The sequence below is a fragment of the Rattus norvegicus genome, chromosome 1, assembly GCF_021556685.1.
Source record: "Rattus norvegicus strain SHRSP/BbbUtx chromosome 1, alternate assembly SHRSP_T2T, whole genome shotgun sequence".
Classification (NCBI taxonomy): Eukaryota; Metazoa; Chordata; class Mammalia; order Rodentia; family Muridae; genus Rattus; species Rattus norvegicus.
The window spans coordinates 96,475,240-96,503,167 of NC_141534.1; the positions used below are offsets into that span (position 1 = coordinate 96,475,240).

The 27,928-nt window shown below is 46.9% G+C and overlaps 1 protein-coding gene and 2 long non-coding RNA genes across 15 annotated transcripts; 1 reads left to right on the forward strand and 2 right to left on the reverse strand.

The window, feature by feature from the left end:
- Nucleotides 1–17,135, reverse strand: Zfp14 (ZFP14 zinc finger protein). 11 transcript variants are annotated; one of them, XM_087581887.1, is made up of 6 exons: nt 16,820–17,135; nt 16,144–16,284; nt 13,002–13,045; nt 11,270–11,360; nt 6,493–6,619; nt 1–2,772 (listed from the first exon to the last, which is right to left on the reverse strand). In XM_087581887.1, exons 4-6 carry the CDS (start codon nt 11,282–11,284, stop codon nt 1,409–1,411), a joined length of 1,506 nt encoding a protein of 501 aa, XP_087438013.1. In that variant the 5' UTR covers nt 11,285–11,360; nt 13,002–13,045; nt 16,144–16,284; nt 16,820–17,135; the 3' UTR covers nt 1–1,408.
- Nucleotides 16,783–27,703, forward strand: LOC134483093 (uncharacterized). 3 transcript variants are annotated; one of them, XR_015650551.1, is made up of 4 exons: nt 16,783–17,146; nt 19,003–19,139; nt 21,282–21,372; nt 27,590–27,703. It is a non-coding gene; the product is annotated as an uncharacterized LOC134483093 (long non-coding RNA). The 3 variants fall into 3 exon arrangements; XR_015650546.1 differs by lacking the exon at nt 16,783–17,146 and adding an exon at nt 17,208–17,483; XR_015650545.1 differs by lacking the exons at nt 16,783–17,146; nt 21,282–21,372; nt 27,590–27,703 and adding exons at nt 17,208–17,483; nt 19,610–19,686; nt 19,852–21,099.
- LOC148007318 (uncharacterized) lies at nt 21,457–25,551 on the reverse strand. Its single transcript, XR_015650524.1, has 2 exons — nt 24,762–25,551; nt 21,457–22,435 (listed from the first exon to the last, which is right to left on the reverse strand). It is a non-coding gene; the product is annotated as an uncharacterized LOC148007318 (long non-coding RNA).
- Nucleotides 27,704–27,928: the final 225 nt, after the last annotated feature.

Here is a 27,928-nt window from a genome sequence, read left to right on the forward strand (position 1 = left end):
TGAAAGGAGGCATTTCTGTATTTATTACGTCCGTGGGCTCATCTTCCTTTCGCAGGAATTGACAATACTGACTGTGAGAATTACAGACGTTATAGTGCGATACAGGCTACCATGACTGCTCACTGGTCACATGTTAACTACGTCATCCATGCGACTGTGCGGCACGGCAGGTGGGCTCTAACCTGGTCCTCACTCACGGCCTACTTCCTATGGTATCCAGTTTCACAAGACCTTCTGGAGAGTAAGCTGGTCTGATTACCATATTTAACCAGTAGGACATGGTATTACGACTGGATGTTCTTCCCGTGATCAGACTGCACAGAGGATCACTTACTCTGACTAGCTGGCTTCCACCCTGCCAGCAGCCACCTTTCTTGGCTTGTACAATCTCATGAGAACAGCAGCCACCCTGGGACAGTCAATACGGCCAGGAGCCTCATTTATCTTTCAGCTGATGGCCATCCAGAATCTGAGAATCCCAATGGATCAGCTCTTAAAGGAATGTGTTCAGGTGTCTAACCTGTTCCCTGTCAGAGGAGAGCCAGCCTTCGCTGAAGTCTCAAAGACCCAACTAAGGCTTTCCTGGATATCAGGGACGGACTGCCGGACTAGGCAAAGCTAGAGCCCTGCCCTGAGCAGATTCCTGAGAAGGGCTTGACCTTTTCAAAGAAAGAACAGGTTCCCAGAAGACTGTTGCCTCCCTCTTGTCTAAGGAGGATATCTCGTGGTTTAGAGATTCACCTTATGTCCTTGGGCACTTCCCAGTACCCCCCCCCCCAAGCTTCAGTTCCTGCTTCAATTCCTGCTTCAGAGCTTTAAATGCTGTACATTCCTCTCAATAAACAGACCTTGACAAGGACACTGCTTGGTCTCGCTCCTCCTGCAGGTATGGGTCCCCCTCGACTCCCACGAATAACTGGGTCCCCGGTGGTGGGGGCAAGTGGCACCCAATGTGGGGCTTGAGGTATGGACCCTCACCGGACAGAAAAAGAAGTTGAGGACCCTGGGTCCCCACTTGATCTATAGAAAACTTTAGACAACACACATATATTATTCAACCTACTGATTTTCTATTGATTTGTTACATAACAATAAATGGTATGTGTGATTGCTATTATCACCCATTTTTGACAGTGAGCAAAACAAGGCATTAATGCTTAGGGTCCTGTTCAGTGTTGCACTGGAAGAGGGTGGTTAGACGTGGATGACAACGGATGAGGCTAGATGTTTCTCTACACTCATCAAATATTCTTGGATGGAAATTTGCTGAAGATATGTAACGTAAGTGAGGATGGAGGGCTTTTAAAGCAGCATAGTCTTAGTTATGCTGACTTACACGCACAAGATAAATTATTCCCCAAAATGGATTTCCTGACATGTTGCGACTTGGGATACAGCTGAAGGCTCGTCAGGTTCCACTGTGGATCTTCTGGTGCTGGGTGAGGTGTGAGTGTTGTCGGAAGGCTTTCTTACACTCCTTGCACTTGTAGGGCTTCTCACCAGTGTGGATCCTCTGGTGTTGAGAAAGAAAGGAATAAAGTCTAAAAGTCTTGCCGCACTCCTTGCACTCATGAGGCTTCTCGCCCGTGTGGATGCTCCGGTGCTGTGTGAGCTGTGAGAGAAGCCGGAAGGGCTTTCTACACTCCTGGCACTCATAAGGCTTCTCGCCCGTGTGGATGCTCCGGTGCTGTGTGAGCTGCGAGAGGAGCCGGAAGGCCTTGCCACACTCTTCACAGCCATAGGGTCTCTCGCCAACGTGAATGCTCTCATGTGAAATCAGCTGGGAGTAACTGCTAAAGGTCTTCCAGCATTCCAGACACTCATAGGGTCTCTTGTGGGTATGGACTCTCTGGTGGCGAACAAGCTGCTGTCTCAGTCTGAAGGTCTTCCTGCACTCCTTACACGCGTAGGGTTTCTCCCCAGTGTGAATGCTCTGGTGGACCGTCAGCTGTTGGCATATTCTGAAGGACTTGCCACAGTCCTTACATGCATAGGGCTTCTCGCCAAAGTGGGTCTTCTGATGCACTCGCAGGTCTGGGCCATACACGAAGGCTTTCCCACACTCCTTACATTCGTATAGTTTCTCAGAAGTGTGAAGCCTCTGGTGTCGGGTAAGGTGTGTGCACTGTCTGAAGGTCTTCCCGCAGTCCTTGCACGAGTAGGGTTTCTCCCCAGTGTGGATCCTCTGATGCCGAGCCAGCTGCTGATGTACCCGGAAGGCCTTCCCACACTCCTTGCACTCATAGGGCTTCTCGCCAGTGTGAAGCCGCTGGTGCTGTGTGAGCTCCTGGAGCACCGTAAACGCCTTCCCACAGTCCTTACACTCATAGGGCTTCTCGCCGGTATGAAGTTTGTGGTGTCGGATGAGGTGCGCCCGCTGTCGGAAGGGTTGCCCGCACTCCTTGCATTTGTAAGGTTTCTCGCCAGTGTGGATCCTCAAGTGTTGACTGAGTGTTGAGCGGCGGATAAAGGTCTTCCTACACTCTTTACACTCATAGAACTTTTCTCCATTCTGAACTCTCTGGTACTCGGAAAGAAAACTGTGCTTTTCGTACGTGACTTTTTTGGAGGTAATTTTCAACTGCCCAAAATAACCCTCCTGTGGTTCCTTTTGTAGCCCAGTCTTGGGTTTATGTTCCTGACCATCACTGAGACCAGAAACCTGAGGGCTAAGGTTTTTAATTTTCTCAATTAACTCCCACTGTACCGAATATACTTCACAAATGTCCTTGTCTAAAGATGAAGTATCAGTCTTGAATCTGGACTCCAGATCTGAAAGAGAACAAGAAAGAAACACACTGTTCTCTGTTCTAGAGGGAAGAAAAATTCTATGGACAGACAGCAGGGCCTAAAGCAATGCTTACTGTATCTCCTCTAAACTGGCATTTCTGGAAAAAAAAAAAGCCTACCTATATGCATCCCAAACCCATATCCCATACAAAATCCTGCACCAAAAATAATTAAGTTTACAGGAAAATGCGCAGGAGTTGACACACAACTACACACAAAACACTCACGATGCCATCCAGCTGCTCTGCCAAGGGGGGAAAGGTGTTCACTGTGGCCAAAGCTTACTTCATGAATATTGAAACAAAAAAATAAGCCCCTGTTTCAGATGCAGAGACAACACACGTGAAAATGAGCCCAAGCAGGCTCACATTTGCAATCCAAACACTCAGGGGGATGCTGCAATTTAAGGCCAGCATGGGCTACACAGAGTCTCAGGACAGCTTGAGCCACAAAGTAAGATCATCTCTAAAACCAAAAGGAAAGCTGAACTGTGTGTGATGTGTGCTTATTTTCCCAGATTCCAGGGAGGCTAAGGGAGAAGCGCTACTTGACCCAAAGAGTTAGAAGCCAGCCTGGGCAACATAGGAGAGTCAGTCTCATAGACAGACAGACAGACAGATAGACAGACAGACAGACGGACAGACAGATGCCAAGGGATGTGTGGTGGTACTTGACTATAATAATCCCAGTGGGGAGGTGGAAGCAAGAGGATCAGAAGTTCAATGTCCTGGGATTTGGAGACAGTGTCTCCAAGAAAACAAAGAATCATGGCCAGGTTTGGTGGTACATTTAATCCCAGTACTCAGGAGACAGGGTCAGGTGGGTCTCTGGGAATTCTGGGCTACTGGAGGAAAGGACAAACAGATGGATGGAGGAAGGCGTCCAGGAGCTGAGACCACAGCTGAGTGACCATGTGGCATGCAGGCCTGAGCTTATATCCCCAGCTCCCGTGGAAGAAGCCAGGGTGGCAGTGTGTTTCTGTAATCCCAGCACCAGGCGGGCAGAAGATGAGGAACCCTGGGGATTTCCTAACATGCCACTCTAGCCGGTAAATGAGTTCCAGGTTCACTGTGGCTGTGTCTCAAAAAATAAAGTGACAACACCACTGAGGAAGGTATCATACACAGATCTCTGCCTTCACATGCATGTGCATACACATGCACATCCTCACACATGAACATTTTCTCCTCAACACACACAAAGGAAAAAAAACTTAAGACCAACAAGAGAGGCCACGCCCACAATCTCCTGCCTCCGCTAGGATTGGTTGGTTTGCCTGTTTGGATGAGGAATGGATGCTGAGTTTTGTGGTGTAGTGTCTTTATATTAATACACATAACCACATGGTCTCTTTTGTTGTTCTTGTTTAAAATGGTGAAATGCTGTCTGCTCCTCCGGGTCAAAGGTTGGGCTTCATTAGATAAGCAGGGGTGAGGTCTGCTTGATTCCTGTAAATTATTCTGAACCTTGGTATTCTGAAAAAGGCTTACAAATGCTGGAAGAAGTGAATCGGGCTTTAAGTAGAAGCAAGAGGGCAGTGGGTTTGATCATGCCCGTATAACAGCTTTGATTACGTTAATAGCTGGCACCACTGTTCTGCAGTCACTTTGATGCGAGAAGACAGACAGCCACTTTTGTTAGTCACTTAGCCAAAAATGTTACCAGTGCTCTGAGCACTCCAGAAGACTTAGACAGGTGTTTGGAACAACGGACGATGCTCTTTATGATACTATCCAAATGGAGAGCAGCTTCAGAGATGACGAGTAAGAAGCCATCTCAACACCATGCTAAATGGATGGATTTGTGTCACTTATAAAACTTACAATGACAGTCACTGTAATTGGGAGAAAATGAATGCTGCTTCGCTGAGTTTTAATGCTCTGGATACTGCTGATAGAATTATTTGTGGCCTAAGGTCAGAAATTGCATCTTGGTCAAGCGTCAGGAATGGCAAACATAGTTTTATTGTGTTGGCGCGTCTTGTCCTGGGAATACTTTTATTCCCGCCCATTTTGATAAAGCTTGCCTTTAACAACATCAATATGTTGGTGGCCGGAGGACACGGCTTGAAACTTAGAATCGGTCCCCAGACAGAGGCACTAATTGAACAGGCTGGCAGTCAACGGCCTGTGTGATTCTGCACAGAGCCTGACCAACCTGAGACACACATTCGTTGCATTGGACAATGCATTTTCAATGATGGGTAAGGAGAACGTTCTTGTCAGAACAACCTCAGGCAGATGCAGTCTTGTCTATGAAATAAAATGGAGAGATGTGGAGGGCTCTTGGTCTCGCTTCGAGGATATTGGCCAGAATCTGACACTGGGCTAGGACAAGGAAGTAGCTTAGGATCTCGATCATCCTGATAAATCCCTGGATACCATAAGACCTTTGCTGATGCCTTCTCTGTTCCTTGACTACTTTGTTTATGCCTTAGAACTGACCATATTCTTCGAATGTTCCTAGAACAATATAAAAGCAGACTGAGGAAAAATAAACCCACACCAGGACCTGGTGGATTCATGTTATAGTGTCTAATTGTCTCTTTTTTCTTTAATCCTCATTCCCTCCCTCGAGACCCTGATGTCTGAGTGGGCTTGGTCATGTCCTAGTTTTCCATGGTTAGAAATGGGTGTCTTTGTTCATTGCTGAGTTTATCAGGCTGGCTGGCCTAAGTGCCTCCATGGATCCTCCTGTTTCTCCCCCATATCTCACCAGAGCAGTGCTGGGGCTACAGATGCACTTCCTGCCCCATGTTCTGTGCATCTGCGGACTTGAACTCAGGCCCTCCTCTCTGCACAAATATGACCCACAACGTCATATCCTCAGGCTCTAGTGCAGAGTGTTCTCATCTGCGGTGGGAATGATATATCATCTCTCTCAGAGCAGCTGTGAGGCTGTAGCCACTGCACAACACTCAGAGCAGTGGCTGGTCACTAAGTACAAAGGACACAGAGCTTTACCTCTGACCTTTACTGTGCTCACTGGGCTGAGAGGGTAAGACGCTCCTAGAAGCAGTGTTACATCCTTTCTAGTAGATCTGTCCACTGGAAAATACAAAATGCTTAAGACTTTTTTAAAAATTTATTTTATGTATATGAGTGAACTCTTGTCACACATGCAGAAAGAGGGAATCAGATTTCACTACAGATGGTTGTGAGCCACCATGTGGTTCCTGGGATTTGAACTCAGGACCTCTGGGGGATCAGCCAGTGCTCTTAACCACTGAGCCATCTCTCCAGCTCACTTGGACTTTTAACTAATTTTTCAGTACTGGGGATTGAACCTAGGGACAAACATACACACAGACACACAGACACACAGACACAGACACACACACACACTACTGCTAGAGGTCTGTTACCCAGAACTGAACCAGAACTCCTTGAGTTTTAAGTTTGCATCTGCCCACATTCATTACCTTCAAAATCAGAAGGAAGAGGGAAGTGTCTACACTGATTCTGGGTGCAAATGTGGTATAAAACCTGCTTTTGTAGAAAATACCTCTGCCGTATCAATCCCAGATACCAAGGAAACATGGACACAAAGGAAGCAGAGTCTGAAGAATGTGAGAAGGGCTCCTCAGGCCAAAATGGCTAGGCGTGAAACGGAAACACCGATTTCCAGTCTACCGAACACGGAATAGAAATGAAGTATGTTAGCACAGGAGAGAAAGCTAACCCCCGGGCTAGAGACACTCACCCAGTGAGATAAAATTGCTGTAGTTCTCCCACATCACATCCCTGTACAGGTTCTTCTGAGCAGGGTCCAGGAATTCCCACTCCTCCTGAGAGAAATCCACAGCCACATCCCTGAACGTCACTAACCCCTGGGGGGGAGAAACTTGTGGCACTGCATGAGAAAATTCCTTTTTCATTACTTTTAAGGAGACAGTGGAGACTGAAGGAGGCCCACACTGCCACGCTGTGAAGTGGGAGCCCACAGGGCACAAACAGCATGGGCTGAACAGTGTAACTGTGACAGAGACAGCAGGAGACTCGGTGTCTCAGAAGCAGAGTGGTGATGTGCTCCTATACAGTCCTGCACTCGCACATAAGTCAAGTTTATTTCCCATGTGTGTGCACATACACACATCCCGCAGCACATGCACGCAGGTCAGAGGACAACACACAACAGCCAGCTCCCCATATCACGTCAGATCCCCATCCAAGCTATCTGCTGCCCAGGATTAGATTTTCATTCACTTTGGAAACGACTATGATGAGACCCACAAAGGAACCCAACAGCACAGCAGTTATCTGCTATACACACTATGTGCTCCCATTGTACATTGTACATTGTACAGAAACACGGCATTCAGCTTCGTAGATCAAGAAGACACATAGATAAAGTTTTCTTCAAAAAAAAAAAACAACTCATTCCAAATACACTACAAAATATCCAAGGCACAGGGACTCAGGTGCACTTCAAAGCCAGGTTGTACTGCAAACATGTTCCCTGGCACAATCAATTCTTTAACGTTTAAAATTTTGCTGGAAACTTGATCTCATCTTGGCTACATTAAATATGTCTAATGTCCCTTCTAACATTTAGATATTTGAGAGAGCACTTGGAAGGCGGAAACAGGAGGATCTCTGTGACTTCAAAGCCAGCCAGTCATGGCTACATAGTAAGACCCTAGCTAAAACAAAGAAACAGACAGACAGACAGACAATTATGTGTAAACTTGGCACAATTTCAAAAAACTCATGTAACTATTATCATCTTCCCTGCCCTGCCTAGTGGGTCTCACGGAACGTCTTCTCTAAGTTGCAGTTATGTCATGAAAATTCTGCGGGCAGCACCCTGGACAGTGGCTTCCTTTCTTCCTCATCCATGTATTTACTGGTTATATGTGTATCCATCAGAGGGCGACTTACCAGAACCAGCTCTCTCTCCACCACATGAGACCCAGGGGATAAACTCAGGTGGGCCTTAAATCCTCCATGTAGGCCATAATTACAGTAATCCTCCTGCCTCCAGTCCCCAAAGGGTCAGATTGCCGCCACGCTCAGTAGCAACAGTGTTTTTTAACGAAGATCAATTTTGTTTCCCAAAAAGGCATATTTGGATACAACCTGATTGTCACAACAGTGGGAAAGGTGTGTGCGTGTTCCAGGGACCTGTTGAGCTACTGTCACATGGCCTGTTGTGCACAGATAATCCTCTGCTATATAATATTTTTCTGGTTCAAAATGTCAGTGGTCACAAAGTTGAGAAATCTTGCTCAAATCAAGTACATCCCATAAAAACACACAAGGGTTTCTTAAGGGGTTCTTCTCTCGGGAAGAAATCCACCTTTTCTTTTTGAGATAGGGTCTTCCCATGGAACTCAGGCTAGTCTCAAACTTGAGGTCCTCCTGCTTCAACTCTCTGAGCACTGGGACTGTAGGGATGTAGCACCATGACCAAGGCAGACGTGGGACTTTGTCTTTTGTGTATATTCCTGTTCTCATCGCTGTCTGCCACCTAAAGGCTGATGTGGCACAGCTGAGACTGACAATGGCTACTCATAGCCTCAGGGAAGGCTTCCCACATCATGCAAGGTCATAAAAGGTCACCCTCAGGAAGGAAGAGAACAAGACCCTATGTAGGCATGACGCTATTGTGCACTGTATGAAGGTTATCCTGATATTATTCAAATGCTGACTTCTGAACCCCCATATCTACTTGCAATCCTTAGTCTAAGAATCTCCTATCTCAATGTTGTATAAATATTGCTCCCCAATTATTCCCTGAATGGTCAATAAAGCTAGCTGATTGGCCAATGACTGTTCAGGGGAGACAATACAGCTAGACGTCCTCCCAGCCAGGGAAGGAGCAGAGAGAGAAAGGAAGTGGGGATTAGCCATGGAGAAAGAATCCAGGAGAACATGAAAAAACACCTGGAGCCTAGAGAGCCAGATCTATACTAAAATACAATTATCTTGAGGACTTTGACTGGGAGGCAGCCAGATTAGCTTAGAGGATTAAAATAGAGTGTTCCAGGTTGGGGATTTAGCTCAGTGGTAGAACGCTTGCTAGCAAGCGCAAGGCCCTGGGTTCGGTCCCCAGCTCCGGAAAAAAAGAAAAACAAAATTGAGTGTTCCGTTGTTGTGCCCTTAAAGCTTGATAAATTAATAGTCCAGTCTTGATTATTGGAATCTAGCTGTATTAGGAGGAAAAGCCATTGTAAAAAGCCATTGACAGACCCTTGGAGAGACTTTGAAAGAGGATTAGGTGTCACCGGTTCCCACAGGAAATACGAATGGCTCATATGAATGTCCTGAAACCTATTAGGTTTAAGAGGGGGAGATGGAAGTAACCCGCAGGTGGTGGAGCAGGCTCGGAAGGAAGGCATGTGGACCGGCCACAGGATGCACAGCCGGTACAAGCAGGGAGCCCACGGCTAGGCCATGGGCCCTAACAAGACGACAACATACTAATTAATGATTCGTTTAATTTTAACTTTCCAGGCAGGGTCTGTAGCTCTGCCTTAGCTTGGAACTCTATGCAGACTAAGCTGGCCTCGAACTCACAGAGATCCTCCTGCCTCTGTCTCCTGAGAGCTGGAATTAAAGGTGTGGACCTCCATGTCCACTCTCACATGGATGTTTAGATTTTTATCACGTCAGCGTTCAGTTACATCCCTACCTAACCATCTAATGGTAAAGCCTCGGACAGCTCAAGGTCTCAGCACATGTGGAAGCCAGGGGTGGGTGTCCAGTGTCTTTCTATATGTTCACATTAATGATACATGCACTTTAAGACAGCCACAGGGGTCTGGTGGCTTAGCATTCTACATAGAATATAATTAGACTCTCATGAACAGTTTTTTTTTTAAATGTACTGAGCTAAATCATTCCATTTAAAGTTCATGGTTACAAACTAAAGCTAGGTAGTCACTGTATTTGTCTAAACTGGAAACAGGAGGATTGCACGTTCAAGAACAGCTTGGGCTACACAGTAAGACCCTGTCAAAGAGAACAGAGGGGAAGGGAGCAGAGGGGAGAGAAGGACAAGGGAAGAGAGAGGAGGTGAAAGTAGGGGTGGGTCTGGGAAGGAAAGGGGATGGGAAGAAAGAAAAAAACAAGGAAAAAAAGAAAAATAAGTTCAAATATAGGAAAAGTAAATCTGTGGTGCTTAAAGTGAAGAGACTGTCTGGGTGTCTGGATGGGAAGGGACTGAGGGGACAGCTGAAGTGCTTGCTAGGCCATCCCTCTCTTGACTTAGAAGCAAAGGCGGCTCGGTTTATGAAGATTCACTCAGCTACACATTTATAATTTGCACTTGACAGCTGAAGTGCCATTTGGGGGACTAGAGAGGCAGCCCAGTCAGTAAAGCATGAGGATCTGGGCTTGGACTCCCAGCCCTCATGTACAAGGCCAGGCATGGTCCTGTAACTACTGGAGAAGGGACACAGAGACTCCTGGGGCTTGCTGGCCGGCGCGTTTAGCTAAATGACTGAACTCCATGACCAGGGAAACTGTCTCAAAAATAAGGTGGAAACCCGATCTGAGAAAGACACCGAGCCTCAGCCTCTGGCCTCCATGCACGTGTGCATAGGCAGATGCACACATCTTAAAAAATGAAGATGATAAAATGCCACACTGTACTGGGGACATAAATAAGAGAAAAGAAGTTTCCCCTGGAATTTGAGTACTAAAAATTAGGGTTAGCCAGATGGCCCAGTGGGTAAAGCTGAATTTGATCCCTGGATTTGACCCACATAAAGTTCAAGACAGAAAACCAGTGTCCTCTGACCTCTACATGTGCACCACAATACACATGCACATGTGCGTGCACACACACACACACACACACACACACACACACACACACACACAGAGAGAGAGAGAGAGAGAGAGAGAGAGAGAGAGAGAGAAAGAATGAGAATGAGAATAAAACATTCTGAGGGCTGGAGAGATGGCTCAGCAGTTAAGATCACTGACTGCTCTTCCAGAGGTCCTGAGTTCAATTCCCAGCAACCACATGGTGGCTCACCACCATCTGTAATGGGATCTGGTGCCCTCTTCTAGCCTGCAGTCACATATGTAGGCAGAATGCTGTATATAAAATAAATAAATAAATCTTAAAAAAAAAACATTCTGAAAGAAAACCTGTAATTATTAAATCAAAAAGATGCCCCACGGGTAAACACTGAGAGGGGACCGCAGAGCGCATCTGGGGTTTTCTCATGGGTTTTACCGGGGCTCGATCCCCATGGCTCTAGAAGCAACAATGTGCAGATGGGGGAGGCTGAGCCTTGGTTGGAGGCAGCGTGTACAGCAATGGGCTGTCTCTGAGAACTGGGGAGGCGCTCACAGAGCTCGGTAGGTCAGCAGGTTCAAGGAAAGGAGCGACTGTTAGGAAACCGAGTGTTCTGAGGAAATAGGCACCACGTGTGCAGTGCACCCTTGTGGTTCCGGCACTCAGGAGGCAGACAGTAGGATCAAACATCAAGGCCAGTCTGGGGGAATGGAGAAAATCTTTAACCTACCTGAGCGCGTGCCATAGTGTGAGAGCTGCAGGAACCGGTTGGCTCTTCTTCAGTATTTCTTTACAGAAAACTGGGTTTCAGACAAGCAAAGCTGGAATAGAAAGAATCGTGAATCCAGATGTGCCTAGAAGTTCTCAAACTAATTTACGTAATGATAGGTTTTTTTCCCCTGTTGTTCCTGCTTCCAAATCACTTCTCATTACTATATTCATCCCTAATCCCAAACCCACCCCCAAACCAGAGGTTTATACAGAAAGGTCTGAGGAAACCCAGCAGTCATTGCTGGTCTCCTGCTTTCATGGAGGACCCAGGTTCAGTTCCCAGTACCTACCCAGTGGGTCACAACCATCTGCAACTCCAGCCCTAGGAGACCTGACTCTGGCATGGGTGGGGTACAGGCAAAACACTGTTCACATAAAATAAGCTTAAAACATGTGCCACCAAGCCCAGCTAACAGGCAATTCTTGACCATCAATAATCTAAAAGCCAAAGAGTACACAGGTAGATAAAGTCAATGTGGTAAATTACTCATGATTTTTGGACCTAGGAGATGAGCAAAGCCAGAATGTGTTATCACAGCTAACATTGTGTTGAACCCTTCGTCCATGGTCGAGTACTACCTGTGGGCTTTACACCTTTGTCTGTTTCCTAGTGGGGTCGCCACTGTTGCGCTGAGACGAGCATTTCAGGCTTTGGACAAGGCAGGCAAACACTATTCCATATGCAGAGCCCTCACTTGCTCAGAACAATCCAGTACAGTAGGCGTCGTCTCAGACATGAGGGAATTATACACGGCACAAGAGAGAAAACACAGCAGTACAATGCTGAGGTCTGAGCTTAGAACCTTGGCCGTCCACACCCCAAAACCCACACTACACTGGCCTGCCTCCTCTAAGACCTAAATCAGTGGCTTCCAACAAGCTCACACTCTGAAAACTTTAAACTTCCTCTCTTGTTACCACAGACCTCTCCCTAGAAACCATATGAGTCACCATATGTACGAAGGTGACTTAATCGTTCTACACTATGGGGTATTATAATCCTAAAAACATCCTGCCCCCAAATCTCTTTGCTCTGAGTTCTTAAGAACCAGAGAAGCAATAAGAAGGGTATGAGGCTATAACTTTCTTAGCTGTAACTGGCAGATGGATCCATTCAAGTGGCCCATTCTGTTGGAGACATCCAGTAGGAATGGGGTACTATGACCAGGCTCCGATGCTGTATATATAGAAATGCGTCTCTCTAGCTGTTGGCTAGATATCTCCATTGTACTAACTGTAAGGCTTGTCTTGCTCCTTTGGTCAATGTTCTGGGAGAGCGTGGGTGACAATCTCATCTTAACATGTCAAATAGGGGCTTAAGTTCAACAGTAGTGATTTTTAAGAAAGGGAGAATTCAATTTATATCTCCTGAAACTTTTGGAGGATCATTTAACATTATGAGCTTATCTAGTCTTAATGCTAAAGGCTGGTGGGTCACTGTCTGTGTCCTTAAAACAGGACCCAAATAATTAAAAGGCTGTCACACTGTGTTTTGTCTGGAGCCACCTTAAGCCTATGGGCAGACCACTGAGAAATCAGCCGCTGTAATACTTCCTGTAGGTAGGCTCTGTCCGAGTGGGGAAAGAGGATGCCATCCACACGATGAACCAAATAGGCCTGAGTGCTTATCTCTAACGTTTGTAAAGTCATAGCCACAAACTTTTCACAAAAGGTAGGACTACTTTTTATACCTTGCACAACTTTCCATTGATACCACGACATGGCTGACTTAAATCTGTAGAGAGGAGACGAACGGCAAGAGTCACTGGATGTATTTGGTGTTGGCGGAGGGCTGAGACATCACCTCATTCTCTCCTGTACAAGGTGTTTCTCCCTGAGCTCTGACAGGAGGGAGCAATACTCCATTCTCATGGTATCTTGAACAGCAGTAGCTTTCTCAGGGAAAACCCTTTTGACAACAAGGGCGTGCTGTTTTTTGACACATTAGTGTGAGTTGTGATTGCCTGTGGCATTCTGCTAGAGCCTGGAGATGTCCCTGTAGCAGAAAATCTTTTCCCTTTATTTTGGAAATAGTCCCTACAGCCAGGTTATCCACATGCAAAGCAAGCCTTGTTTCTTTTCCCCCAATTATTTTCTTGATTCTTTTTTTTTTAAAGATTTATTTATTTATTATATATAAGTACACTGTCGCTGTCTTCAGACACACCAGAAGAGGGCATCGGATCTCATTACAGATGGTTGTGAGCCACCGTGTGGTTGCTGGGATTTGAACTCAGGACCTCTGGAAGAGCAGTCAGGTGCTCTTAACCGCTGAGCCATCTCTCCAGCCCTATTTTCTTGATTCTTAAAAAATTGAGTAGTGGGCTGTTTCCTTGGAGCAGTTGTAATAGCTACTCCCTGCCAGTGTGTGTGTGTGTGTGTCCGTCCTCAACACATGGATAGCTACTCCCTACAAATGGGGGGGGGTGCTCCACACATGAATAGCTACTCCCTGTGAATAGGAGGGGCTGACCTCCGCACATGGTCTGCTGTTTTCCTAACTGGTCTCCACAATGTCTGCCAAGCAGGGTTCATGGTTCTCCAGGGCCATTTGCTTAACTGTAATCTGTGCAGCTTCGTCTTGTGCGACCATCTTATGTTCCATCGATCAGGACAAGCAGGCTCCCAAAGCTTCCTCAGCCTTCTGCATGATACTAACTAACCCTGTGGTTTTATCATCCGCAGAGGGGAGCCTCCTCCATGCAGCTACAGCAACAGTTGAGCACTGAGAGCCTCCTGGTTAAGATGTAACTGATCGCATACCAAAAACCAGGCCCCAGATCCCATTAGCATATCCAGGGACATGCTTGCTACCTTTTTGGCAACTTTTTGAGAAGCAACCTTTTTTTATTTTTTATTTATTTATTTTTTTTGTCCATTCCTCACATTCTGCTTTCTTTCTTTTTTTTTTTTTTTTCTTTTTTCTTTTTTCTTTTTTTCGGAGCTGGGGACCAAACCCAGGGCCGTGCGCTTGCTAGGCAAGCGCTCTACCACTGAGCTAAATCCCCAACCCACACATTCTGCTTTCTATAAAAAAAATGTTCCCTCCAGATAAACATGACCATCACAGGGGGTCACCCATCACCTATATAAGGAGAGGCAGGGGCAGAACTGCAGTGGGCTGTTTAAGTTCCTTGAGGAATTTATAAGGCAGGGGCTCTCATGAGGGCTCCTCATTCCATTCATCATTAAAGAAGACCGGGAAATATCCAAGCTGCTCTCGAAACTGATGGGCTTGCCTAGGCGCTCTCTTACATCCCACTGAAGTGGCAGCAACAGTCTTCCTTCCTTAGGCTTGGTAAGCTGGGATGGGGTCTTGGAGGTTAAAGGAGGCCAAAGTGGATTGTGATGTTTTTTGGGCCTCTTCTTCCAAGTCTTCTCACGGGGAGAGAGAGGCTTGTCTTCCTTCTCTTCCTCCCCATCTTCAATTTTGAACACTTTCTGAGGAAAGGATGATATTGAAGGTTTACTTTGAGGTTTGTGGGGGAGTGGGGAGCTCACTTTCACCTGTATCTCTTCCACCATGTTCTAGATGCTCCTGGGCCCTTCCCATCTGCAGCGCATCAACCGAGAGTTTGTAGTAGGACATGGGCTTTTGCCAGTTAATCTCAAGCTTTAACGCCCAAAGTGACCTCTTTTTTTTTTTTTTTTGGTTCTTTTTTTCGGAGCTGGGGACCGAACCCAGGGCCTTGCGCTTCTTAGGCAAGCGCTCTACCACTGAGCTAAATCCCCAACCCCCAAAGTGACCTCTTAACCAGGTGCTTTGGCCTTCTGCCTCAGTGACTAATGGGGTTAGAGTCTTGACAAATTCTTCCTTTCCGGTAGTTATTCACCCAAGGATCGAAAATGGATTCTGCTTGAGAGCTGTGTTTTTTCAATTGTGTTTAGACGGTCCACAAGCAAAGCTAAAGAGAAGCTGGCCAGCTTTATCTGGCTGGCACAGCCATATCAAATGGGAACGCCACGAAGTCGGCACAGCTGTTTGACAAAGATCCAGCATGGCTGAGTCACAGGTCACGGTCAGCATTGTCTCTCACTCCTAGCCCCGAGGCACACAGCTCTGAAGAGGCTTGGCAGCTGAGGGGTTTGGAACTGGCTGTTGTTGTTGAGATTCGATTAGAAGAGACAGAGATTAATAGAACCTTAAATGCTATCCTGGTTGGGCACAGTGGCGCACATTGCAGCCTGGAGGCTGAGGCAGGAGGATCACCCACAAATTTGAGGTCCCGTTGGTTACAGTGAATTTCTGGTCGGTATGAGTACAAATTGTTTAAAACAAAAACAAAACATGCTATTCTGGTAAGAAGGGTGGTTTAGGGGCTGGAGAGATGGCTCAGCGGTTAGGAGAACTGGCTGCTCTTCCAGAGATCCTGAGTTTAATTCCCAGCACCCACATGGTGGCTTACAACCATCTGTAATGGGATCTGATGCCCTCTTCTGGTGTGTCTGAAGACAGCAAAAGTGTACTTGCATATATAAAATAAATAAATAATTCTTAAAAAAAAAAAAAGAAGAGTGGCTTAGCAAATGAATCTTTCACAGTAATTAAAAACAAACTAGCAAAGCCTCGTGGGTAAGAAAGCTGCAGCCTGGAATGCAGAGATGGGTCAGCAGGTACGGGCAATGGCTGCTCTTGCAGGGGACCCAGGTCACTCCCAGCACCTACATGGCTGCTGCAACTCCAGTTCCAGACAATCAGATGCCCTCCTCAGGGCTCCTCTGGCCTCCTCAGGCACAGTCACACTCAGCACAGTTACACATGTAAATAAAAGCAAACAAAAACACCCATATACAGAAAAAAATGAAAATTAAAAAAATTTTTAAATTAAAAACCTGTGAGGCTGGAGATAGCTCAGCCATTAGAAACAGTGGCTGTTCTTCCAGAGGGTGCAAGTTTGATTCCCAGAACCCACATGGTGCTTCACAACCTTCTGTAGCTCCAGTTCCTGGGAAGTAGATGCCTTTTCCTGGCTTCTGGCGGTATGTGTACACAGAGATACACATAAAAAAGATAAAAAAGAAAAAAGAAATTTGTAACCGCACGAAGAGGGCAGAGGCCTTCATTTAACAAGACATAATCTCTGAGCGATGGCTTCTATTAATATGTATTAATCTGTCTCTTCTACCCTGGCCTAGTTAACACCAAACTCGTTGCTTCTTTCCAGGTTAAGTTCATTTTCACTTTCACAGTAATGAGGGGCAAATGTCTCCACGCCTGGGAAAAATAAGGATTGCACTTCATAGGACGAGAAAGAAAGTAACTTGGCTAATTTTTTTTCCCACGGTAATGTTGGGTCTCTATGTATGCAACAACAATCGTTTCCTGCATTTACTGCATTTATTCCCTCGCCTTCCATAAAATCAACAAGATTGGGGAAAAAGAACGAATCGGAAAGGTGCAAGCTTGGTGACCTAGGGACACCCCCCCCCCCCCGCAACCAGTCACTTCAGCACTTCCACACACTTAACCCACTGGAAATGGAGCGCCGCGGATGGAGCAGACACTTGCCACCACCGGAGGGTCAGGCCTGAGAGGCGATGGCCACCGTCCACCGGGGCTGCCTGGCGGGGAGGGAGAGAGGACAAAGCCGCCCTGCCATGGCAGCTGCGGTGCCCTCACTCTGGGGTTCACACAAACTCAGCCATGCTGGGCTTCTGGGCACTGCAGCAGGAAGACGAGGACGCGACGGGGCACGCGGTGTCCACTCAGCGCCACGGACTCCAAGTCTCTCAAACCAACTGAATGCCAACCCCGCGCCCATTTCCTCAATGCAAGTGACCGACTCACCTCTTGGAACAGACGGGCGCTAGGCAGCCGGAAGAAGGCCGCGCGGAGGCATGTGGGAAATGTAGTCCATGGTGGGAGAAACTGGTCCGCCGCAGCGGAGTGCGCAAGCGTGGTCCGGGCTGTGAGGGGCTGGAGGCCTCTGGGTGTCATCTTGGGCCAGCTGGAAGGGCTAGGATTTACTGCTGCCCTCTGACCCCAAACGTAGCTCACTGGGCTGGGGGTTGTGTTGTCGCCCTACCAGGGCTGAGATTACCCGTCATCACATTATCACACGCTTAATGTGTGAGATAAGCACACAGTGGGTACCCCCAGCGAAAGTGTAGGCATGATCAGGGCACTCAGTAAGAAATGTCTTCTACGGGTGCAGCACATCTACACAGGGAAAGTTGCTCAGGCTCCTTGGAGTCCTAGATTTCTTCCTTTGCTTTTCCGTCTCCCCCACTGTCCCTTCCTGCCGTTGTATGTATTGCTCTAATCGTTGGTATTGTCCTTAGGTTTTGTTTTGCAAACTGGAGATGAAACCAAGGCCTCCAAGACTGGGGAGATAATTCTGTTTTTTTCTATCACAGTGGTTCTCAACCTGTAGGTTAAGATTCCCCTTGGGGGGGCTGGGGATTTAGCTCAGTGGTAGAGCGCTTACCTAGGAAGCGCAAGGCCCTGGGTTCGGTCCCTAGCTCCGAAAAAAAGAACCCCCCAAAAAAAAAAAAAAAAGATCCCCCTTGGGGGGCAAACGACCTTTTCACAGGGACCACCTAAGACCATCAGAAAACACAGACACTTACATTAGGATTCCTAACGGTGCAAAATTACAGTTATGAAGCAGCACTGAAATAATTATATGGTTTGTGGATCACCACAACATGAGGAACTGTATTAATGGGTGGTAGCATTAGGAAGGTTGAGAACCATTGCTCTGACATCTTTGTGTCCGGGCCAGGAGACTGAGGCATGCAGACCGCAAATTCAAGATGAATGAAAAAATAGGAATAAAAGGAGAACATGACTGCTCCTAAGGGATCGAGGTTTAAGGGAGAGCACAGGCAGAGGCACCCGAAAGCGACCACAGTGAACATGACTGGCAGACCGAACCAGTCCATGTGAGGAGGGGAGGAAGGGAGGAGGACAAGTTAGAAGCCAAGAGGCCAAGAGCAGTGGCCAAGAAGTGTAAAAAGACCATGTAGCTAAAATGACAGGGCTATGTAGGAATCAGAGAAGCTGGGAGAAGGGAAGCCCAGTCCTGGGCTGGAGAGTTTGGGGTAGAGTGGGTAAACTATGTTAGTCACGATGTCTCTGTAATAGGTGCTGGGATGCTGATAGAAGCTGATGGCCAGCATCTACTTTGAAATGTTAACAGGCAGGGTGGAGAGATGGCTCAGCGGTTAAGAGCATTGACTGCTCTTCCAGAGGTCCTGAGTTCAATTCCCAGCAACCACATGGTGGCTCACAGCCATCTGTAATGGGATCTGATGCCCTCTTCTGGTGTGTCTGAGACAGCTACAGTGCACTCATATACAGTAAATAAATTAAATCTTTTTTTTTTTTTTAAAGAAATGTTAAGCAGGCACCTCAGTTTGTCTCACGTTTGAGACCTATCACAAGACCAGTCTGGGTGTTCAGAGTGGGTTCAAGGGTATCAATCAGGGTTATCTAGAGGAACAGAATTGATAGAATGAATGTGTATGATTAATTATTAATTAAATTAATTTATTAAGTAGTAGAACACTTGTCTAATGAGTGTGAAGCCTGCGTTCAATCACGGTACTTCCCCTACAACGTTCTTCTATGCATCTCTCTGTTGTGTCTACATCACTAAGCTACCTGGAATTGTTTTTTATATAGTGTATAGACCTGCGAGTGACCTCTCCCAATTATTGAAAAAGACTCTTAACTTTTGATCTATATAGACTGTGACTTATGCTGCCCAACACTTCTTGAAAGACCCCCGGAGAGGACCTTTCCCTCAGGAGGAGTCCCAAGCGCCCAATGACCGAGCCGAGTCCACTCGGATGCAATCAGCAAGAGGGTTTATTGGAAAACACAGGTACCTGCGGGCACACAGTCTCTTCGGAGGACTTGCGCGCCCAGCAGCTCCAGCATGGGGCTTTTATAGGGATTGGGGAAGCAGAAGCGGGCGTACAGAAGCAGATGCATAGTTACGGGGACTGGTGGATTCAAACGAGGCACATAGACATGTTCACATATGATTGGCTATTTCACATGATGAGGTAATAAGGTATAGCTACACACATTGGCAGGTTTGGGGCGTCCTGGATGTCGGGGGCTGGGGGCTTATCTCTTCCTGCCAGGTGGCCTGTGAGTCAGATCCGGTACTCCTGGTCTGTTCTGCATTCCTTTCCTTTTATGGTCTGTTAGTTCTAGCGGCAGGGCGGGGCTGCCTGGACTTGCTTTTCACGGTGTTTAGCCCTGAGTCTGAATTTAAAACTTACTCTTTTAACTTCATATTTTTAAACCTCAAATCTGTATAATTTTCCTTTCATTCTTACTGACAAGACTGCCTTTAATCCCACTACTCTGGAGACGGAGGCTTGTGGACCTCAGTGAGTTCAAGTTCCAAGCCAGCCTACATAGTGAGTTCCAGGGTGGTCAAAAATTACACTGAGAGACCTGCCTCACAAAAGGGAGGGAAGGTGCTGGAGAGCTTGCTCCGCAGTTAGGGGCACCCGATACTCTTGCAGGGGACCCAGGTATGATTTCGAGCACCCATGGAGGCTCCTAACTGTCTGTAACTCCAGTTCCAGAGATCTGTTGCCAAGCACACGCCAGGCATGCATGCGGTGCACAAACATTAGTACTCATGTATGTAAACATTCATACAGAAAAAAGATGACGACTTTCCAGCCGCACTACAGAGGAGTCTTTGTCATACGCCACGGGCCACAGCTTTGGAGATCCTTCTATGTTGTCCCAATGGTCCTCTTCCTCATTTCTGCACCGATACCACACTGTTTGAATGGCTGCAGCACAGAGTACATTAACACATTCGAGGAGAAAAACACGTCCAAGTGCCAGATGACACTGACAACATCGAATCGGAATCTCTGACAAAAGGATTCTTTAGGAACTGTGTGAAATGGATCCAGAGGAAATCCACTTTAGTCGATCATGAACAGCATGCCAAGTCATTTCCTTGAAATCAGGAGCATGACTGGATGGCTCCTAGTATCATGGATACCAAGCCTTGTTTTGGGGGTTCTGCCACAAATTTAAAAAATTTTAAAACCAGTATAGATATCCAGAAAAAATCTGCACAGAACTTTATCTATTTTCATTTGACAAAGATGACTACCTGGGAAAACAAGACTCTGGGAATGTTCTACCCGTTGGTGTGTTCAAAGGGGTGCTGCTGACCTCTTGAAATACTTTTCCTAAGAAAGCTACGGCTGGGCCTATATTTAAATTTTATATGTGAATTTTTAATTTATGTGGCATCACAAGTACAGGTTTAAGTCACCACCTAGCAGAAGTGTCCATAATTTACAACAGATTAGTTCTATGTGAAACTCGGTGGTGGGGGCGGGGATCAGCATTGAGCCAGGGTCTTAGGTGTGGGACCCGTATTGGATTTGGGCCTGGTTGCCTTGTCACTGTCTGGCCTTACTTAGTCTTAGATTGTAGGATCAAAAGCCTCTCCCTACACAAAAAGTTTGCATTCACGGAATGTTTTCAGCCAGAACAAGACCCTTCTGGGTCTCCAGCAAGGTTTGACCCCTGCTGAGCCCTGCCTTTGCATGTGGAAGCTTTTTGTCCCCTACTGGGAGCAGTCTGAGCAGGTACTTCTCACCTGAGTCAAAGAATTAGGTTGGCCTTCCTGGTTATTTTCCTAATTTATTCAGGTCACAAAGTTGGTCCTTTGTTACCGAAGTCTCAGCCAGGGTTCCCCACTGTGCTTGGCAGATACCTGCTAAGCGCTGTACTTTGGATATATAGTTTGGTCAATAAAGAAACCAGAAGCTCTCTTCCTCTTCTGGCTTGACACGAATAACCTGTGTGTGTGTGCTTCTTTCATCCCGCAGGCTTTCGCCCGATTCTCGGTACCGTGTCAGTGCTGGCGCCGACACTTAGATGTCTTGGCTCACTCACGCTTGCTAGGCAGCCAGCATTGGGCTTCAATTCCTGATCGGTCCTCTTAGCATCCATTAGAGGCATTCATCAACACTCCCAGCTTTGGGACTTCAGTTTTAGTAACATGACAACTCAGGCTGGAGAGATGGCTCAGTGACTTAGGGCCCTTACACCCTGGCAGACACAACACAGTGAAAGACCCCCGAAGGGAGCCCCCCACTCAAGTCTCGGGAAAGACGCGCACCCAGTAGGACACAGACACCGACCTGCTGCAATCACACGAGGAAGATTTATTGTAGGCGAGATGAAACGAGAGCTCAGGCCAGCATGCTGGGGTCGAGACTCATACACCACACAGGGAGTAGAGGAGTTCGACCCCGACCTGAATTTTCACAGAGCTTATAAAGGAAAAAACCACAAACCAGGGGGATCAAGAGGGAGGGAGGAGGGGAATTCCAAAACCATAAACTGCCCATACAATTTAGGACTTTGTGACATTGTGATTAGGGGTAGTGACATTTTACAGGGCCATTGGACCATTGTGGCCGGAGGCTATGGGTCATTGTGGCTGTTCCAGGAAACCTTTCATGCAAGAATGTTCCGGGAACCATTGCACAGCAAGGGAGGGGCGAAAAGTTCATGTTCTCACAGACCCTACCTCTTCTTTTTGGGTAGCTAGGCGGCTTATTATTAATTTTTAATCCTTCATTCCCCACTTCTTCTTTTTGTTAATAGTTCTAATCCTAGAACTTCATGGAGAACTCAGCTTCATCTAGCATAACAGCTTGGTATTGTAGTCTTAACATGAGGATTCTAACCTGGACACTATCCAAGCCTATCCACCAAGGTCATGACTAGCTTTTAGAACTTCTAAGCTTATACGGACTGTGATCCCTGAGGCACAGTCCCAAGAAGTGTTAAGAGTACTAACATATGCAATGTTACATCATTTGTAATGGAAATCAAGCCTATCCCACACCTATCTTGATAGAACCCAGGACAAACATGACTGAATTTCCCTCTAGGTCCCAGCTCTCAGCCCCAACAGCTAGTACACGGCTGGTGAGGGCTGAGAATTGACAGCTGTCAGGGTGGTCAGCAGCACCAGGTACGGTCCTTTCCAGCGAGGCTCGAGTGTCTGGACTCAGTGTAGCTGCAACCTGGAACTGATGGGATGTCTCAGGGGTCTCCGGGGCATAGGCTGCTGTCAGCTGTGAGCAGATTTCTTTCTGTATCACCTGTAGGTCTTTTAGCCTGGCACACAAATCATTATTACTATGGCACTATGACATGTTGGTTCAGTAACATCATCTAATACAGTCAGGGGGGCTGAGGCCCCATATAAGATCTCAAAGGGGGTAAGGCTGAATCTGGAAGGGGTATTTCTTGCTCTGAAGAGAGCAAGAGGGAAGGAGTGTCACCTAGTCTGTGCCAGTCTCCATGGTTAATTTGGTCAGGGTCTCAGAGTTCTATTTATTTACCCTACCTGTCCTGAACTTTGAGGTCTGTAAATACAATGTAATTTCCAATTGACCTCTAAATACTTGGCCACACCCTGGCTTACCTTGGCAACGAAAGTAGGGCCAGTTGTCTGACCAGATTACCTTGGGCATTCCAAATCGGAGGAAGATTTCTTCCAGTATCTTCTTGATGATTGCAGAGGCCGTCTCTTGTTTGGTGAGGAAAGCTTCTATCTATTCCTGAAAAAGTATCTACAAGCACTAGGAGATACTTGTGATTATATTTTTCTGGTTTTATCTCAGTGAAGTTCACTTCGACTTTTCACCAAACTCTCTAGGTCTCTTTGCCCTGTTTGCTTGCTAAGCATTCACTTATTGACATACCTTATACTTTCTACTGTCTCTCTGGCTAAAATCTTAAAGTCTATTACACACACCTTAACTACTTGGACAAACTTTTTATCTCCTAATTGAGTCCATTTCTGTATTTGGCAAAGTGAGTCTTTTCTTTGTTCTCTGGGAAGTATAGCTTTCCCCTCAATGTGCCATTGTCCTTTATCTTTTAAGCAATTTGGGCCTTTTCTAAGTGAGGCCATCCCTTAGTCCGATCCCAGTTCCCAGTGGCTGTCTCTTGCAGGCCTGCAACCAGGATGGGCTCCTGCATAACCATTTTTCGAGCCACTTTATCTGCTTCGTTATTGCCCCATGTCACTGAATCTCTTCCCTCCTGATATCCTGAGCAATGAATAGTACTCACAGTTGTTGGCTTCACCAGGGCATCCAAGAGATGGTAAAGGCATCTGCAGTGCTGATGTACTGGGGGGGGGTAGAGGTTCAGTCATCCCAGATGACATTGTGTTGTCCACCATGGCAGCACCCACTTGTCTCTGACCTTCATTCATGAAGAGAACTGTTCCCGTCTGTGGACAAGGTCCTCGGCTTTCAGCAGGGGTCAATCAGCCAGTCGCAGAGGTCTTTCCTCCACCCATGGGCTTCTGCCAGTACTTGACACTCATGCTGTGGTGGCTCCAGGTCCGGATTGGGCAGCAAGGTGACCAGATTGTCCCCAACCGGTGGAGAATCTAGTCCATGGCAGCTGACCAGTGGTCCCATCTTTTGGGACACTCTATTCAAAGGCAGAACATCAGCCACTCTATCACAGTTTAAGTCCTGGATTGGGTGATAATTGTTAGTGCCCGGCTGGCAGGAGTGATATGTTCCAAGTAGAACAGCGCTAAGCCATTCGTCTCCCAGCATCAGGTACTGGTGCACTGAGACAGGTCTTAAGCTCCGCATACACAGTCTGTAGATATGCATACACATGGCCTCACCCAGCCATTTCAGCCCACGCAAGCCATTTTGGAGAGCAATTTTCTCATGAGCAAGGGATAGGGGCAGTCAGGGATGACTATGAACTAGTGGGTTACCCGGCCCACGCCAAGGTCCACTGTTCTTCGGGCAGTCCATAAGTATTGTTTGTTGCCAGTAGGCCCCTGTACCCAAGGTCTTTGGATATTGGCCCACTGGAGGGGGGCATAGGAGCACAGAGCATTGGGTCCCTGCATCCACACTTCCCTTCTATCTCTGTACATAGCCAGCACTCTAGGACCAAGAGGCTCTCCAGTGTCCCCTCTTGTTCTTTCTGGGGCAGTCCCTGACCCAGTGTCTTTTTTTTTTCTTTGCATTAGGCACACTGATCTTTAGCCAGGAATTCTCTTCTGTTGCCAGGTACTGTCTTCCTAGGTTCCCTAACTACTGTGGCCAGTATATGTTCCTCTCTTGTCTTTTATCTCTCTTTAGCTCTCTAGCTTCCTCTTCTTTTAGTCTCTTTTCTTCCCTAGCTTCCTGCACTCTTTACCTCTTTCTTTCTTTCTTTCTTTTTTTTCTTTTCAGTCTCTCTGCATCTTCTTCTACAGCTATTAGGTGCTGTCCACTTTTCTGCACAGACCCTGAACCATGCATCAACTTACAATAACTCTCTCAGCGACTTAGCTTAACCCTTCAAGTTTCTGTAACTTTCTCTTCATATCTTTTCCTTATCTTAGCCAGATTGGTGGGGCATTTTCCAGCCCCTAGGAGACCGACCCTTGGAGCCTGGGGGCAGACCTGGCACTCCCTACCTTCAGGCGTCTGAAGAGAGCAGGCAGAAGTGAGGGCCTTCTATCCGTGTCTGGAACATTTTTTCTGGTCTCCAGTAGGATTCCGTCTTTCATCGGTGGTAAAGAAGACCTGTAACAGTTACTAACAAGCATATCAAATGGGATGGTGAGAAAACAAGAGAATCTTGAGAATAGAGTCTACCGAAGAGGGCAAACAGCATTTAGTCACACAGCTAAACCAGGAGGCCTTTCTTGGAACAAAAAGGCCATTGTCAGTGTCAGCTCCATGGCTTTGCCTCTCAAGAGAACCAGCCTCCAAATGACACTAGGCTTCTAGTAACAACTAATAACAAAAGGATGGAGAGATGGTTAGAACCTGGGTGCTAGATGCCAGGGGGCTGATAAAAGAATTGTAACCAGTTCACCTGGGGCTATCAGGACCTCAGTAGTAGCCCTTTACCAAACTGTCTCACTGGGTTTAAAGGCCCATGGAAAAGAAAACATTAATCCTGACCTTGGCTACCTCCAAGTAATTTAGTGCTGGAGACTGACTCCTCCCTTGGAATAAAGACAGCAGATAAGGCAGGCTTCCTTAAAGAACTTCTCTAAATGAGCACTCTCCTTCTGTGAGCAAATGTCAGAAATTCCTTTCCTGTTCTTGTTTTCCTTATAGCCCCACCTAGCTCTCAGCCTTTTTAGATTATTCTTCTGTAGCATTTCTAACACAGCCTGTCCCTTTTTTTTTTTTTTTTTTTTTTTTTAGCCTGTTAACAGCATTTTTGATCTTTTAGGCAGTTATGCACTACGTGTCATACGGGCTGAAACTCTGCCTTTAAGATTCTTTGCTCCCAAGCAAAATTTAAATCTTTCCCAGTTCATCACAGCTGGCTGCGAGCATAAGCACAGATAAAACACTATGTTTTTGTTTTGTTTTTCTTTCCTTTTTTCAGAGCTGGGGACCGAACCCAGGGCCTTGCGCTTGCTAGGCAAGAGCTCTACCACTGAGCTAGATCCCCAACCCCCAAAACACTATGTTTTAAAAATTAACTTTGGCTATCAACCAACACACTGCCACTAGAGCGGGGTCTACAAAATTAAGTTTCTTACTCACTAAGCGTTAAGGGGACCAAGTAAAACTCTTCGACGAACAAAGCAAACAGTTTCATGATTTCAAACACAGTCGTCAGTCCAAGATTTTAAACACGGTCGTCAGTCCAAATTCAAACACGAAACAAAAGTCAAAAAAAACACTGGACAATACCACAGAAAACAATCCAGACAAACAAGACCAAGACAAAGCATCCTATAACCAATTTCCACAGATGCCTGGTACCTTCAGTACCTGGCCCAAACTGCAGCTTAACCTTAGCTGCTTCCGGGATACCAAACACAGAAACAGAATACAGACAACAGACACTAACACATCTAAGCACACTTGTCCGTGCCTATACTTAAATAGGCAGCCGAACTCGACCTCCAAAGTCACAGTCAGATCTTTTTGACTGTCCGTTGCCGGGTCCTCCCGACAAAATTCGGCTCGAGGAACGTTTCTCACGCGTCCCAGAGCCAGGACCCAACAAAGGCTGACTCGTGGAACGTCTCTCACGAGTCCCAGAGCCTGCGCGATTGGGGCGTCCCCCGGTGCGCTTTCTAAAAAGGAAAAAAAAGAAAGAAAAAGACTATTCGGAGTAGGAATCCTTCATCTACTCACAGGCGCCATTTCGGGGTGGGGAACCTTCTTCCACCCGTGCACAGGGCAGGAAACCTTCTTCTGCCCAGACAGTGCACTAAGACTCTCGTGCACAGGGCAGGAATCCTTCATCTGCCCAGACAGTGCACTAAGACCTTAAACCGGTACCGAAAAACAGACTACAGGACTTAATTCACACACACTCACACACACGAGCACAAACAAAAGAGAAAAAAGAAAACAAAACCGACGTCAACTTCGTGTCGACCAGAGGCACTGAAACTGATCGGCAGGTCGCAGACCTTGCCTAACAAACCGGTCGTCAAGGAGTAAAGTCTCCTCTGGACCTATCAGATGGGGTTCACCAGGCGTCCCTGGTCCCCCCTTGTCCTCCTGGGACGTCTCCCAGGGCGAACGGACGGTGGGTACCTGGACACGTCTATCCCTATCCACCCCGCTCTCCTTCCTGGAGCGCGGTCTCACTGAGCGTCCGCAAAACCGAAACAGCGATCGCACCAGATTCCCAGACAGAACATAGACACAGACCCAGACACAGCGCTGAGATAAAACAGAGAATCTTACCTCCAAGTGGGTCTAGGACCCCTGGGTGGTCGCGCGTATCCCGGACGAGCCCCCAAATGAAAGACCCCCGAAGGGAGCCCCCCACTCAAGTCTCGGGAAAGACGCGCACCCAGTAGGACACAGACACCGACCTGCTGCAATCACACGAGGAAGATTTATTGTAGGCGAGATGAAACGAGAGCTCAGGCCAGCATGCTGGGGTCGAGACTCATACACCACACAGGGAGTAGAGGAGTTCGACCCCGACCTGAATTTTCACAGAGCTTATAAAGGAAAAAACCACAAACCAGGGGGATCAAGAGGGAGGGAGGAGGGGAATTCCAAAACCATAAACTGCCCATACAATTTAGGACTTTGTGACATTGTGATTAGGGGTAGTGACATTTTACAGGGCCATTGGACCATTGTGGCCGGAGGCTATGGGTCATTGTGGCTGTTCCAGGAAACCTTTCATGCAAGAATGTTCCGGGAACCATTGCACAGCAAGGGAGGGGCGAAAAGTTCATGTTCTCACAGACCCTACCTCTTCTTTTTGGGTAGCTAGGCGGCTTATTATTAATTTTTAATCCTTCAACAGGTGGTTCACAACTGTCTGTAACTTCCGTTCCAGAGAATCTAAAGCCTTCTTCTGCCCTGAGGGATGTGTGTAGTTCACACACATACACATAAAATAAAATCTTTTTTAAAAATATTACATATCTGGTATGGATTTTTTTCTTTCCTCTTTAAAATTAAAATTTTGAGACAGGGTTTCTCTGCGTAGCCCTGGTTGTCCAGGAACTCTCTCTGTAGACCACGCTAGCTTCAACCTCAGAGATCTACCTGCCTCTGTCTCTCAAGTGCTGGGATTAAAGGCGTGATCCATCATGCCTGGCCTTGTGAATTTGTTTCATAGAGAAGCATGGAGCTGGGAACA

What these genes read in the sequence shown, in the direction of transcription:
- Zfp14 (XM_087581881.1), bottom strand. An exon ending in CAGCAATTTTATCTCACTGG is followed by an intron (nt 2,773 to 6,492) that starts GTGAGTGTCTCT and finishes GTTCTCTTTCAG; the next exon opens with ATCTGGAGTCCAGATTCAAG.